Source organism: Herpailurus yagouaroundi, unplaced genomic scaffold (assembly GCF_014898765.1).
Source record: "Herpailurus yagouaroundi ecotype Mexico unplaced genomic scaffold, PumYag 186, whole genome shotgun sequence".
In the NCBI taxonomy this organism is placed as follows: Eukaryota; Metazoa; Chordata; class Mammalia; order Carnivora; family Felidae; genus Herpailurus; species Herpailurus yagouaroundi.
In genome coordinates this window covers 42,271,569-42,287,472 of record NW_024412417.1, presented here as the reverse complement: position 1 = coordinate 42,287,472, position 15,904 = coordinate 42,271,569, and the positions used below count along the sequence as shown (strand labels likewise).

General features: G+C 47.1%; 1 protein-coding gene across 2 annotated transcripts in view; it reads right to left on the bottom strand.

Annotated features, from left to right (window-relative positions):
• Window positions 1–305: 305 nt before the first annotated feature.
• Window positions 306–15,904, bottom strand: part of KHDRBS3 (KH RNA binding domain containing, signal transduction associated 3) — a 189,789-nt gene continuing 174,190 nt past the window's right edge. The window contains exons 8-11 of one of the 2 annotated variants that reach the window (XR_005796647.1): window positions 11,385–11,443; window positions 9,107–9,256; window positions 7,625–7,683; window positions 306–576 (exon numbers count right to left, since the gene is read on the bottom strand). Coding sequence is in view for 1 of the 2 variants with exons in the window: in XM_040494483.1 (XP_040350417.1) it covers window positions 9,165–9,256; window positions 11,385–11,443 (151 nt within the window). In the remaining variant the exon portion in view is untranslated. Of the gene's footprint in view, window positions 577–7,624; window positions 7,684–8,626; window positions 9,257–11,384; window positions 11,444–15,904 lie in introns of those variants that run through there. The other variant, XM_040494483.1, reaches the window with a different exon arrangement.

Genomic DNA, 15,904 nt, shown 5'->3' with positions numbered 1-15,904 from the left:
CGAAGCACCAGTAAATGAAGGAAAGACAACGAACAGAATAATCCTGTCCACAGGGACTAGGACCTTCACGCTCCGTAACAAACTACAAGAGAGGCATGAAAATCAGCTTCCCTTTCTGGCAGGACACGCCCACGTTTCGTGCTCCATCACGGAGACAGAGACATCGTTTCCGAATCTGGAATATGTGTAGATTCCTGACCTCGGCAGCGAGGGGCAGCCATACAGGGTTCTCTAGTGTGCACAATCTAGACCTTCCTGAAATAACAACACTTTGTTTTTCTAGTTTATTTTCAAGTGGACGAGACTGAAACGGACAGCCTTTATTGAGTGATACACAGATCATTTGTTCGTTCGTTGTTGGGAGACCACAAAATAAGACGGGATTTCCCTTCCCTTTTTTAAAACAGGCTTTCCAAATTAAAAAGGCATACCGTTTTATAAAAACATTTCACAGGACATAAAATTGTGAAACAAAAAATTAAGACGATTTTCAAGCTCCCAAGCGAATTCATTTACTGACTAGGCACGTTGGTGAGTTGACAATTCGTAAGCAGTCCACAACTTGAAGGAAAGTCCCTGAAAGAGAGGAAAATGAAATATATTTGTGGACATCAAGAAACTAATAATTATCTACACTCTGCTGGGGGTGGTGGGATTTAGGCAGAGGAAGCAGGCAAGCTGAAACTTAGGAGAAATAAGGATGTTAATGGAAGACGAGGCAAAACAAAATAACAGAAATTTAAGAACATAAAATATTTGTGTTTAGTAAGGCAGATGAATGGTTAACTAGGATGGTGAGAATCAAAATACTCTCCAACGCGACATTTATGGGTCTGATTTCAGAATGGCAATGCCTTGTTTTACATGGAACTCTAATACCAAAATGTGACATGGGTCCCCACAGGAACACACTGACGGGATAGTCCTTGACTTCTTGTCATCTGAGAGGAGACCCAACTTTCAGAAATATTTACAAGTTTTTCATTAACGCCAAAGAATGTATTTTGATGTGCTATATATTGCACAACCATGATTTCAAACAAACCCAGTGGCAATCGAGACGGAACGAAAGCCACCCAATCACAACGGAGAAGTGGCCGTCACTCTACTCCACAGCTCTGGTCACACACGTCTGGCCCCAGGGACCCGTCACCACCACACTGTTTGCTCTTGGTGCCCTATGACCTGGTCCTTCCCAGCGCTCCAGCATCCCGCATTGCTCTGCCAGCTCGGGCACCTGCTCACGTGCCCACGTGGGGTCACCAACGTCCGCCTTCCCGCCCGCACCAGCCCGTTAACACCCGACATTCTTCTCCCTGCTTCGAGATCTCAGCTGAGCTCTAGAAAGCTCCATGCCGGTGTCCCCTTCTCTGTGAAACCTCGGCCTCCTCGCCCTCCCTCACAGAGTTCGCCACCGTTTCCTCTGCACGGCCTCTGCCTTCGCAGAGCCTGTTATTACTGCGTGGGGCCAGGGACGGTGAGCCACACGGGCCACCCGCACGTGCTACGACTGACCAGGGCAAACCGGATTTAAAGGCTAATGCTGCATGCACAAGGTAAACATCGAATGCAGTAGATCTATCGGCTGGGGTGTGGTCTGGTTAATCAGTATTTCCTGAATCGAGTGCCAGCAGCCAGTACTCTCAGAGCGAATGGGAAAAAGGGTTCTTTTGGCAAAAAGGGAGAGGGAAGATCCCGACGTACTGTCAGGATGAACAAGGAAGGGTGGGCGAGGACACTTCAAGGTACCCTCGTGGGCCCCCCAGACCGCGGGCGGCCCTCGGAGCCAATCTGCTCAGGCTGGGCAGGGGGAGGAGGCCCACAGCCTCACTTGTCCGCACAGGGATCCAACCCACGGCGTGCCAGTCGCCATGCTGGGCGTCAGAGACCCTTTCAAACCCGTTTTGAGTAGAGGAGTTTTCCGTGCTAACGGTTGTATACGGTAAGAATGCACGTGGCAGTCGGGAGTTCAAGTTTCCCCCAGAAAAGCATAATCAGGGACACCGTTACGTCCGTAGAGAACCACGCAGTAATATTCCTAAAATATGCAAAGACTTAACGAACCTGGCTCAGAAATTCATTCTCGAAGACGTATACAAACGTGCACGCTAACAGAGATGCAGGGCTCTGCTTTCTAGCACAGTCTTTAGTGGGCGTAAAATACGGGAGGTGAACGGCATGTCTGTCAATCTTTGTTTAAATTAGAACAGTTAGTTCATATATATACCATTCAGCCAATGGAAAGAAAAAGGCAGCTTTACAGTATAAATGACAGAAAATGAATTCTAAGCTATACTCTAAAGTGACATGAGGGACGTAGAAAACCGCGCACTGTTCTGTATGTAAAAAAGCAACAATTAGAAAAGAAACCTATGCTTTGCTTACGCACAGACTATCTCTGGAAAAATGGACAAATACACAAAAAACCATGCAAACAGGTGGGTGTCTGGGGTACGGGTGGGAAGGAAGATCAACTTTGCATTCTATCCTTCGGAATTTTAGATTTTGTACCAAGCACATGGAGTACCTATTAAATACAGGCCATATTTTGGTTTCCCGACTTCGCATTCCCACTGAAAAAGCCAGTGGTCACAGAAGTTACTTAATCTCATTTTCACCAAGCAAGCAAACTCGTAAGAGTGCCAAGTGCTCAGTGCTGGTGTTTGAAAAGGCACAGGGTCGTCTGCTCCCCCCACTCACTCGCTCGCTCCTTGTGGAGCATGTCAGCAGCCCCTGCCGTGTGCCAGGGACCACGCTGGCACCTGGATGAACCAGTCAAACAAGACACGGTTCCGTGTTTGCGGGAAGACAGATGCATCAACAAACAGGACAGAGACCTAGCTCTGGGAGCCCTGCTCACGTCACAAGGGCTTCTGCGCCTGCTCACTTAGTCCGTCTCCCCTTTTAGTGGCCTGTCAGGTACGAGGGACCTTCTGAGGTCGCAGACAGGGGACGTAAGGCCTGGATCTTGCCAGTAGTGGTGGTCAAAAGATACTTTTATGCATCTAGATCTACATCTGAATGATGTAGATGATTAAAACCTGTTTAGGGGCACCTGGGTGGCTCAGTCGGTTAAGCGTCCCACTTCGGCTCGGGTCATGATCTCGCAGTTCATGAGTTCGAGCCCCGCGTTGGGCTCTGGGCTGACAGCTCGGAGCCTGCAGCCTGCTTCGGCTTCTGTGTCTCCCTCTCTCTCTGCCCTTCCTCTGCTTCACTCGGTCTCTCTGTCTCTCTCAAAAGTAAACATTAAACAAAATATATTTTTTAAACCTGTTAAATTCTCTGCAAATGGAAGGGTGACTGACTCCGCCCGGTGAGACCAAGGACGTCCTGTCCCATCTCCCGTGCTGCGGAGACACCGTGCCGCCTCAATTCATCAGGTTCGCTCGTGTATCTGACTGCTTGTTCACCTGCCGCTTCGTGGGCACAAGACATGGTCCATACATGAAAGATGTTTCTATGCCGGTCGGAGGGTGGGTGTAAAGGAAAGTGAACGGCCCCTCGAGGGACACTGTTTTGCAGAATTCGGGCAGCTACAAGGGTTCTCCACCCCCGGGGATCCCACACCCAGGCCTGATGTGGAGACCGTGTGCCAAGGAGGCTTCCCCGGCAAGGCCAAGCTTCACGGTTCACTTCAAAGTTGGACAGACCCTAACGACTAGCTGTGCCAAGAGCTGGGTGAGAGGGAGGGGCGAGGAAACGTGACTCAGGCAGAGGAGGACAGGAAAGCACTGTGAGGGATGTTCAGTAGCAAGACCGGAGGAGGGCGGGGTGGGGGTGGGGGTGGGGGGGAGAGCAGTGCTGGAGCAGGGCAGGGAGGGGTAGAGAGCCTGCTGGAGCAGCCGGGAGGCAGGACCCAGATGGGGCCGGGCTTGGTGTTCCGAGCCAGGGATCTGAGCTTTTTACCCTGAAAGCCACGGGAGCCACTGAGGGGCTCATCACACAAAGATCTGAAAAACAACTTCAGGACTAGGTGCTCATCACTGAAACAGAATCCCACTGAGAATCTAATCAGTTGGATTAGACAAGAGGAGGACGCAAGTCAGACTGGGAAATGTCCTACAACCCATCTCAGAGATGGAAACAGAATCAAGACAAGGTAGATTTTGTTATTTCAAACACAGTGATGGTTTTATTTTTCCCTTTCTATCTGTATAAGACATTGACGGATATAAGCAGTAGACATTATCTGCATAGAAAGTAACAAACTTTGTTATTTATATTCATGACCTAAATCGTATCAAGTGGCTTACGTTTTGGTTACTTAGACTTCTGATTACATTTTTATTTTTTTCTCCAAATCATTCGGTTTAGACTCTGGGATTCGTTTCTCTGTACACACTGGCCAGAGCAGAGTCACTGTCTAATTGTGAGTGAAACCAATGAGCTAGACTGTCTGAACTGTAATGCAATGGACACGAGCGGGTGTTTTGTTTGCTCCCTGCTAACTCCTCCTACCACCCCTGACACTGTGTGTTAGGAATCCTACTGATCCCCCGACCACTCTTTCCGATTCATGGTCTTGCTAATAAGCCCTTACTCTGCGGAGAGGAGGTCGAGGATGAAAGGTAGGGCCCTGTGTTTAAGACAGTGTGTCCGGATATCGGATCGACAGCCCGTGCAAACAGGTTCCTACAAAGTTCTTGCTGGAACGGAGATGCCCAAGGCACTTTCTCCGCCTCGGGGGCCGGAGTAGGGCAAGTTTGGAGATGAGGAGGAGATTATTACTGAAAATGGGGTCAGCGCGTCTAAGCTTCTTAGCAGGAACCGCAAGGCCCTTCACCTCGCGTCTCGTGCCTACCCAGACGGCATCGCCTGCTGCTTTCTCTGATTGCCCAACATAACGGATTTCCTAGATAATCGTGCTTTTTCATAGCTCCAAGTACTTACATAAGGCAACAAGCAAGAGCAAACACTTATGTTAGTGCCGCGCACGTTTCTTGTCCTTATACAGCGACACTGAGGTGGGGGTCTCATCACTGTGCCGTTTTATGGGTGGGGAAACTGCCATTGCAGCTGCAATCGAGAGAGGTTTGTTAACCTAACCAAGGTCATAAAGCCGGTAGATGACGGAGCTGGGGCCGGAGTGCTTCCAAGAACACCTTCCCCCATGCGGTCAGGGTCTCTGCTCCTGGTGCCAATTCCCCTGCTGGCGCCCGCCCCACCTCCACCCACCCACCTAACAGGAGCGTCTCTCTTCCACGCGCCTGCCTCTGTCCCACCGACACCCTCCTCGACCACCTCCCCCGCAGGCTGTTGCGTCTTCGGGGACGGGACGACGTCCCACAGCACAGTGTCTGCAGCACAGCAGAGGTTGGGTCAGTGGACCTGAATGAATACTGATAGCGGATCAACAAGGCATCTCCTGAATATAAGAAGATTCAGAGCCTAAACGCAGTCAAGGAAATTTTCCAGGAGGGAATCTGGGGCAGAGGTGGAAGAGAGCCAGAGCGGGGAGTACTTCTCAATCACATCGAACTAATGCTCAGGGTTGTGGGAGTCACTTCCAGGGATACAAGGTAACATAAAGAGTAGCCCTTGCTCTGAAACAGCCTTTAGTCCAACGGGGGAGTCAGTGCTCGTCCAGAGGAGCGACAGTGTGATGGCCACCAACAACACAGACTCTGGACAGGACGCGACGGTTCAACGTTGGCTCTACGCGTTGCAGGGTGTGTGAGTTGATGTGAGTGATTTCACCTCTAGAAGCTTAAGTGTCTTCCTTTGTAAAAAGGGGATGACACTCACCTTCTTAAAGCTTTAAGGATTCAGTGAAATCACTTACTGAGAGTGATAAGCTCGTGTGTGGTCGCAACAGCAACTTGTAGCCAATCTAAGTCCTGTGACATCAACGCTGAAACGAAGAAGTACCAACCGAATCCAGAGAGGGCCGAGGGATGGTGGCCACAGAAGGGAGGGCACCAGGCCACGTCCTGGAGAACGGGCCTGGTTTTCCGTGGGCGAAGGAGCGGGGGCCAGCACGTATGGTTATAGTCCACCCCTTCCATCGCCCTCCAAATTACTTCAGAGGAACAGGGAGAGAGAAGGCTTGGCAGGTACGTGCCAAGTACAGGAAGCCCTTGAGGCCAAGCAGGAGGCTTCTTGTCTGATAGCATTCCTGGTGGTTCCAGATCTTTCTGGCTCACAATCCCTTTTTACAGGCCAGGGGAGCTATGGGTTCTTTAAAAAAATGAAAATAAACATAAAATTGAACAATAATTCCTAAGACTTGGCTGTGAAGAGGGGGTAAGCCTGGGGGTTTACCTTCTGGGGACCGATCTTTAATCCCTCACTTAATAAACCTACATTTATTATTCAGTGTGCTAATCCCCCCTCCAAAATTACTTAATATGGAAGGAAAGTAGTGACAACCATATACATTGGTAGTGTAACACTATACATTGAAAAAAAAAATGTGTTCTGTGTCACATTTTTGTGCAAGAAAAGACTCTCCCCACCCCTCAGAAACCCAAACCCCAAAACTTTATTTTGGTCCTTGAGACTAAAAAGAACTATCCTCTTCCTAACAGTAATTTGATTTCAGGCTAATTTTGGCCAGTGGAGGGGAAAAAGGCTCAGCTATTTCCAATACTGATTAAATATTACACAATTCACAATTACACTTCACGTTACTGTATGACTTTCCAGGTTACAAAACACCCTTTAACATTCACTCACTTAATTCTTAGTAACAACTATAGGAGATAAGCGTCACTCTCACTGAGCTGCTGTCCCAAGGTACACAGGAAGGGGCAGAGCTCAGATACAAATACTTTTAAAACCTAAGACTCTCTGGGAATATAAGAGCTTAAGTAGCAGTGTTTCTGATGGTTCAGAAAAACACGAGAATATGGTGAGACCAAAACTAATGATACGTTTCCCTCACAGATCCCTACATTTTTAAAAGAATTATGCAATTTCATAAAACACACTTTATAGTACTTATTTATAAAATAGTTTGTTTTGCAACATCAGAAAGGAAAATCACACACACAGAATCATACTTTCAGAAGCCCTAGGATACGTATTGTCAAAAATCTGCAGCCTATCAGTGTAATTTTTTGCCTGTAAATATATAGAGAGAACACAGTTGTTTTTTTGTTTTTTTGTTTTTTTCCTTCAAATCAGGCTCGACACCCAGCATGGAGCCCAATGCAGGGCTTGAACTCACAACCTTGAGATCAAGACCTGAGCTGACAACAAGAGTCGGACGCTTAACCGACTGACCCACCCAGGTGTCCTGCCACACGGTCCGTTTTTAGAAAATAACACTGGGATCATATTATACGTTAGGCTTGATAAACTGCTTTCTTTTCCTTAATAGTTTGGAAATTTTTTCATATGGTTGACTAAACGTATTTTTTTTTTACCGAAGAGAGTAATGCAAATATTAATAAATAGTGGGACGACCGGTGTCTCTGCCTTGTGCATCACAACCAAAGCTGACTGGGTCTGACTTGTTCACGTTCAGGAAGCTTCTTTGCTGACGGGAGGGGTTAATTCGTGGTAACCACCAGTGCTGGTAATAGGAACCAGCATGGGATATTTTCCATGTGACTTTAGATAAGCATGAAATTGTCTTCATCTTCCGCAACACATCAAAAGAATTGGAACAAAAGGCACGTACCTTTGTTTGCTCCCCGGGCACAACCAGTTCCTTTGACTTCCCAAGATGGCTGACATTTCCTAACAAACAAACAAACAAAAAAGGCCTTTTTACTCAAAGAGAAGGAAATCTCTTAAGAAATAAAAATTAAACATTTTATATCATCTACAATTAAAAAAAAAACTTAACCCAAACGATTAAAAGAATAACTTTATTAAATATTTGTCAGTTTTAAGAAGTGCCCTCAATTACTAACCAAATAACGTATTACAAACCACTAGTTATGAGGTTTTACATTTGTTTAATAGGGAATAATTGGCCCCAATTAAACTGACTGAACTAAGGCTTTTTAGATTACTAAAACAAATTAAACTTTTTAAAATGAGAATTTAGGTGATCTTAAAACCTCTCTAAAATGGATAATGAAACTTGCTAAGTTGTAATCTCCCTGGTTTTATTAGTTATATTAAGATAAATTAAGTGAGATTAAAATCTTATTTGATTTATTTACCTTTGACAATGAAGACCGTTTAAGGGTTACACATCCTCAGCCTTGGCGAGTGCGACTCAATTAGTCAAGTCAGAGTGTCTTTAAAAGCTTTGTGCTTATTGCTTCCAGCATGGAGCGAGGTGTTCATTAAGGTACCAAAATTCTCATAAAAAATCCAAAGTTGCACTAGTGAAAAAACGCTCAACAAGATGAAAACTGATCACATGTTTTTCAGAAAATCAGTATAGTTCTTTTAAAACCAGTTTTTAAACAAGATTTGGTTGTGCGTAGGTTTAACGTGTCACTCACGCAGCTTGATAACCATTTGGACTCTTTAAAACAGCATTTAAATCTACGGTGAGTAGAGAATGGTACATTTAATTTTATACCATTTTTTAAGTAAGTTGTACAATGTTTAGTGTGAACCCTTTTATGACAAGCGTTGTTAAATGAACTCTTTCCCTGTTTACAACTATTTATGAAGGCCTTTTTAAATAAGCAAAACATGAAATTGTTAGCTCACACACACGAAATTTCTTTCAAAAGTTTATTTAGTATCAAGCAAGAGGAGACTTTGCTTAACACTACAGAACATTTCAAGACTTGAGTTACAAAAGAATACCACATTATTTGCACTTGTAATTGGCTTCCCTTTTTACGCATGTTGGCAAGAGAAAAAAAAAACTAGCATATGGCTGAAAGATAAAATAACTAAATTTCTATGGAAACCTTTAAAATGAAAGGTGAGGCTTATGTTAAAAGGATGGATTAACATATTTAGTAAACCTATTTTTTTGTTTAACACTAGTTAATCAAAGTTATTTTTTTTCCTTTTGATGACCTATTTTTTTCATATACAGACTGGAAATAACAAAATTTTACATGTCTTTTTTTTTTTTTTCCTTTTTTCTGCCCAGGTTGATGTTTCAACAAAGTAGTTTTAAAGTTCCATCCATTCAGATTTTAAGCATTTTGATTTATTTAAAAAGGGATTGTTCATAGAAAAAAATTACTTTGAACAGTATACAGGACTGGTGGAGATTGGCTATTTCACAACATCAGACAGTACAATCAGTATCTGCCATATGGCTGGTCTCTGTAGACGCCCTTTGCTGTCCTCGCTGAAGGTGCCTTGTGTCTTGAGTTAGTCCAGTCCTCTTGCCCTAAAATCAGCAAGACGAATCACAATTAGATCACTGCCATGGATCCCGCTGGCTTCATTTTTCAGAATCTAACTTAACCCTTGAACCAACGGTAGCTGTCATATTGAAGACATATATATCCCTGATGCACTAGGAAAAAAACCAACGGTATTTACTTAAAAAACAAAAAATCACAGACACAATGGAAAATGGTTGTCCCCTTAACAAAACCTAACAGCATGGGAAGAAAAATGAGTTTTGTGTCTTCAATGGCAACCGACTTCGCAAGAACTTGCCTTTGGGCCACTCATTTAGCCAAAGCTCACAAGCTCAACCGGCAAAGGGAACTGCCTTTTGCTAAACATCAAGATGCTTCTGAATGGGAAAGACAATGGGAAGAGGATCACTTAAACTTCTTTCTTTCTTTCTTTCTTTCTTTTTAGGGTTTACTTTTGAGACTGAGAGGCAGAGTGCGAGCGGGGGAGGGGCAGAGAGAGAGGGAGACACAGAACCCGAAGCGGGCTCCGGGGGCTCCGAGCCGAGCCGTCCCGTCAGCACAGGGCCCGACGCGGGGCTCCGACCCACGAACCGTGAGATCGTGACCTGAGCCGAGTCGGATGCTCAACGTACCGAGCCACCCAGGGGCCCCCACTCAGATTTCTTTTCACAGCAAAAACATAGAAAACGCAGATAAAAATGTGTGCGGGCAAAAGGAGACAAACACAAAGAGCAACGCGGGGATGGGGAGGGAAAGAGAATCGCCGACGCCATGTCTCCCGGGCCCTTCCACGGAGACTTCGGTGAGGCACAGCTGTGTTGGGTGGAATGCGAACGCCCCGACAATTCTTCCCGGATACGAAATACACCTAGTGACGGAATGTTCGTTGTCAGGCATCATACCAGTACCTCCATCCCAGACACGGGTCTGGAGTAACGAGAGGCATCCGTGATCTAGACCTCCTGAAACTAAACACCTGTTCAACCCCAGCACTGTCACCCCGTCGTCACAAGTCTCTGCCAGCAAATGGTTAACGTCTCTGTAGCAACGTACAGCAAGTGAAAAGCCATGTGTCCACTGAGACCAATTTAAAAAGGCTGTGAAGGAAAAACACTTAAAATGACCTCTTCTTTTGATACAAACATGCAATCAACGTCACTCCCTCAAGCTAACTTGCATCAATTTAAGCGGACCGCATCCAGCAAACCAAGGTATTTCTCTTAAGTGTTTGTTACAAATAACAAAAAAAAAAAAAAAAAAATCCAAGGTGAGGTCATCACAGCTTGGGGGCAGGTGATCTAACAAAACGCACTTCAAAAGGAACACCGGAAAATGGTTTTTCAGTTATGTTCAGAGAAATGTCAGAACATCCATTAACCAGAATCCTGATTCACTTGCGCTGGGTACCAGGCATTTTATCAGAGCTTTGCAACTGATTGAAGCCTCCTGTTCTCTGATCTCTTTGCCCTCCGGCAAAGGAGCTTCTTACTATCATTATGTTGCTGCCGCCAATTCTTTTAATTAAACCTGTCCTCCTTCTGCACACTGAGACTTCGGACGCGGATTCTCCTGCATCTCTACCAGCTCCCACTGAACTCAGATGGGTTTAGCTGTCTCCCCGCAAGCTGGAGAGAGGGCCTGACGTCCTGTCCCTGGCTCAGTGCTTTGGTAACCTTTATGGAAGGACTCCCACAGCGATGTTTTCAGAGCATTTGCGATCGGAGAGGAATTAAAATATGAAGATGGGGGTGGGAGAATCGTTTTATAGCTGCAGACTCAATGACTTCATTTCCCTTTACTGTCAAGAAGCGAAGACACTTCAGAAAGCGCCACGCTTTCAAGTGTCTGCGGTTTGGCAAGCGATTCCATAATTGAGAAAATCAGCACACGGCAATCAACCCAAACAGAAAATCTAAGTTGAGGATGTGAATCTATGCACTTTTCTATGAGTATCTGGTCCTCTTTAAATATTAAATTTAAATCTTAAAGGAGCTTCTGAAAATAGCTAGATATGTACAGACGAACGGAGAGGAAGCTGCTGTTTCGGACAAAACGTCTTTAGGAGGTACGTTCTCCCCCGTTAAGATCTTGAAGGTGTTTCTGGGACCATCCCCCCGCTCTGCTTCCGGTTCACTCTGGCCAGGTACTCACCGTAGGAATCGTACGTCTCTTCACTGAGTCCATGTCCGTAATCATAGTAATCAGCACCACTGCAATGAACAAAACACGCAAGAAATAAAAACGTAAATAAAGATGAAAACGCAGGAGAAAATGACTTGGCTGTGAGTCTGAATCACATTCAGCGAAGTATTCTAAAACAGTTACCAAAGGGTTCCAACTTTAATGCCTCATGACTGTGTTTGACACCTGAGCCACAGCAAGTGGCCGGATGAGCACGGGGTGAGCGCCTCTTGCGCGTGACGGATACCAAGACCGTCCTGGAGGAAGAGTCTGCAGAGACCGCGGGCGGGTCGCGGACAAGTGCAGCTGCCCCGTGCCAGGCGCCTCGCGGGTGCAGAGGGAGGAAAACCACGGGTTCTGTCCACCAGAAGGCAAGGACCTTCCTTCCTCTCTAGCTCCAACCTCCCGGAAAGCCCGATGCTGTGTGACCTGAGGGCTCTACAGCAAGGCCTGAGACTCCGCGTTTTGTTTCCCCAGGACTATGCCGTCACGGTCAGGAAGTGGCTACCGGTCAGGAGGCCGGCACGATGACCGTGTCGTGACCGGAGAGCAGGAGGGTTCCCTGCCGTCCGGTGACGGCAGCCTCACCACGCGGGTGAGGATGAGGCCGAGCATCTTTTCAAAGCACAGGCGCGTCTGTGTTCTCACGTACAGTGTCCTTGAGAAAGCGGGGGGTCGGAGGGAGCCCGTCACCAGGGCCATTCTGCTGCAGACGATGCAAAGGAGGCTACACGTACACAACATATTTCAATCAGGCGTAATTTTTTATAGGAACAGACCTATGGAAAAATCTAGATTACTAACCCACGGCAGATATAAGCAGTTTTATGACGCTATTTTGAGGATCCAAGGGGGAGCTCCCACTCACCCTCTCAGGCTGTCCGCTTTCCCACTCTACTTAATTTTGTAGGGAAACAATCGTCCTGAATTTGTTATCCTGGATTGTCATGGAAATAAACATTCTCATTATTCCAACCCCATGCAATCAAGTAAGAAGTTCTAATCAAAATGGAAAATGATCAGCTCAGCTGCTTAACACCTTAAGAAGTTGCAAGATGAATAATAAACTCCACGCTGTGAGTGTTGCCGAATGCCAGCTGCCGAGATCCCGTGGAGTCCTCACGGCAGCCCCCGAGGTGAGTATGAGTGTCATACCCATTTTATAGCTAAGGATGCTGCAGATCTGAAAGCCAGGGCGCCGGCCTCAAGTCTCACAGAGAACAGACAGGTGACACGCTCGTTGGTCAAACCCACACCTGGCTTTCCTCCCCACGCTTCACTGTCAGGTGAGCACTACCAGAGACTCATCGGCTCCGACGGCCGCAGCACAGCACGGCGATCCTAGGAGGAAGGGGTAAGCACGGGGGGGGGGGGGGCGTCCCTTTTTGCCTCAAGTGCGTGGGCAAGGGCCTTCACCTCTGCTCCGCCTTCTGCTAGAAATGTTCTTCTTTCCTCTCCTTCCAAGCTACCTGCTACTCAGTCTGTAGCCACAACGTTACTTCCTTGGGGAACTTTCCCAATCTCCCAGAGTCGGCGTGGCTCCCCAGAGCAGCCCTGTCCTTGCTTTTCCCCCACCCCCGCCCCCTAGCACAGCCCCACTCTACACGGACGGAGTCCACGGAGGAGGTGCGCCAATGGTGGCGCACCATTGGCTGCGTTGTGGTGGCTACCCGGACAACGTTAATGCTCAAGCAGCTCTGAGCACCCGAGGGCGGAAGCCAAGGGGTAGGGAGAGGGAACAGAGAGGAGATGGCGGCAAGGGCCTTGCAGGCGGGGGAACGGCCCACACGAGGCACGGATGCAAGAAACAGGCTTCAGAATTGGAGTCTACAAGTACTTCCATCAGGGTCAAGAAGCACTGACCAAATGCCGAGCCTAGAATATTCCTCCGTATCAAATGCCTCCTCCATGTGCAAAATATAGGTCAGATCTTGTTCTCCTGGCTTACTCACATCCTCACTAGCCAATTAAACAGTGTCCCATACTGGTGATGACGGGAGCCTGCTGGCATGGAGATGGAATGTACGCTCTCTGGAATGTTCTGTGTTAAGCCCCATGGTTTTTTCAAGCATTGCCCAGGAACAGGGCAGTCGCTCTTACAGCTGACCTATTATATACCAAGTGGCAATGTGTAATTTTTCTGAGGAATTGCGTGCGGCTACAGAGTTTTAAAAAAACGTCTTCAGATGGAGAACTGGCACTCCGTGAGGGCGTGGGAGAAAGGAAGGGAGCGTGGGAGGAAGGGCCTCTGATGAGTGAGACCCGGGCTGCACTGACTGCCTCTCTGCAGACATGATCTCACTGAACCTCCACAGAGTCGCCATCCTTGAACATGAAGCAGCTGAGGCACAGTGACGCTGAGCCACCAGGTCACACAGCTCAGAAGGGACAGCACCTACACTCGAAGCTCAGGTGCCAACGTCACCACGTGCTGAAGACCTATGCCAGGGGTGGGGGGCGGGCTGTGCGGTTTACCCAGACCTGCCCCGCTCCCTCCCCGAACGTCTCACTTGCCCGTCTGGGGTTTCCATGACCCCTCCTCGCACCCGGAAATGTAAGTCAGGGTCCACGTGAAACACTGCCGTGTGATCGTGATGAATTACAACTGCTTTACTTGTCTGTCTGGTCTCAAATTCCCTCCCTCCCTTTCAACAGTTGCAATCTTCCTTCAGGGCAGCACACAGATCTATGGCGAGAGGGAAACAAGAGGGACTGGCTAAAAAAACATCAAAGACACATTCACATTAAAAAAAAAAAAATCCAGCAGAAACAAGAATGAAAGAGACAATATTGCTTTCCTCCCTCTTAAGGTTTTACAGCTTTAAATAGGAGAATTGCTTAAGTAGAATGCTCTTTTTCATCTTGAGGACAGAAATTCAGAAAGGAACGCCCTGTTGAAATGTCAGTGTCAACGATGGGTCAAACATCTGCGTGTGAACCTGGGCGTCCACCTGCCGGGCTCCCGGGGTGGGGGGACATCCTGCTCACTGTCTCAGCACCCCCGTCCATCAAGCCACGGGCCTGGCGTAGGTCCTGTGCAGACCCTGGGCAGCTGTGACATTCTTGATGGCTCATGCACTGCAGTCGGCCACAAAGTAGTCAAAATAACTTCTCATTTTGTTGGGGAAAAAAAAAAAAAATTGGCTAATGTTTCGTGGAAAACAGCACTAAATTAAATGAACCTCGGTCCTCTTTCCAAAGGTCAGAAGTTACAGCAGAATGGCTCCTTAGACAAATAAAACCCTGATGTTCTTGAGAATTTTATCAGTCGCACAAAGTGAATTACGTCTTCATAGAACTGCAAGAATTTCCTTTCCTGAGACAGGCCTCCACTGTTTAATGCGATGCTGTCGGTGACAGGCACTGAAGCTAATCAACATAGGAGTCGAGCAAGAGCTTTTTGACCAAACCAAGTCTTTATCAAATGGACTGAGCAGTAATGAACATCAGTGCAGACTGGAAATTTGTCTGTGAAGTGCCCTAACACCATTCAGCATAAAAAAAAAAAAAAAAAAAAAAAATGGGGGTGAAGAATGTTTCCCATGAACAGGAGGATAAGAGGTGGCATAATTTGGTCCAGCAATGGTTTGGTGATAAGACAATCTCAGTTTTGACAGGTGAAAACTTGAAACTGACATCTGCTATCATTTTGCCCAGTTTCTGATTATTTATTACAACAAGACTGTCGTCAAGCCAGGAAGCTGGGAGCAGCTGAGCCCCACTCTTACACCTGTCAGCTCCACCGAATTGCTCTGCCAGCGCTTTATCTCGTGCACCTCAAATGTCTATTAGCCAGAGATGTGTCCTAATTCCCAAGGATGAACTAAAAACCCAACATAAGGCAAAAGGGAAGAGACACTAAAAATCTCTTCATTGACGCATACAATAACATTAATAGTAGGTAAGAAAATAGAGTAGGCCAAATACGCATCAACTCCCATCAAAAGGGATCCAGGGAAGCTGCTCCCTGAACAGGTCAAGAGTGGGCTTCCCTTGCTCGTCCTATGGCCACGTCTGCCCAGGCCCTTTATTCCCCGCTGTTCTACCCCGTCTCAGTGGTAGAGGGAAGTGTAGGTATGCAGCAGAATTCCTCGCTTGCCCAGAGGTTCTCGGTTTTACCAAACACCGCCTATAGAACGCCCCCCCCCCCCCAACCCCCTGCCAACACACACACTGGGAGAGAACACGGGGGTCAAGGAGCAAACTGTAGTACTGGGACCAAGTCTACCACTCCTGAGACCTTCTATTCTCCACGGACAGGGGTCCAAGAGGAGGACAGAACCTCTGTCCCCAGATCACCCTGTCTCTGTGGGATCAAGAGGGCGATCCTGACATTGATCTGTCCCCTGTCCTTTTAACCTCTTCAAGACTCTCCACCAATTTCTACTTTAAAGTCTCTGAAACCAACTTCATCAGGCCTCTTGCTGGTTTTTACGTCAGCTCGGGAAGCTCTTGACCACTAGGATGCTCTTATCCCCAGGACTCCTGAA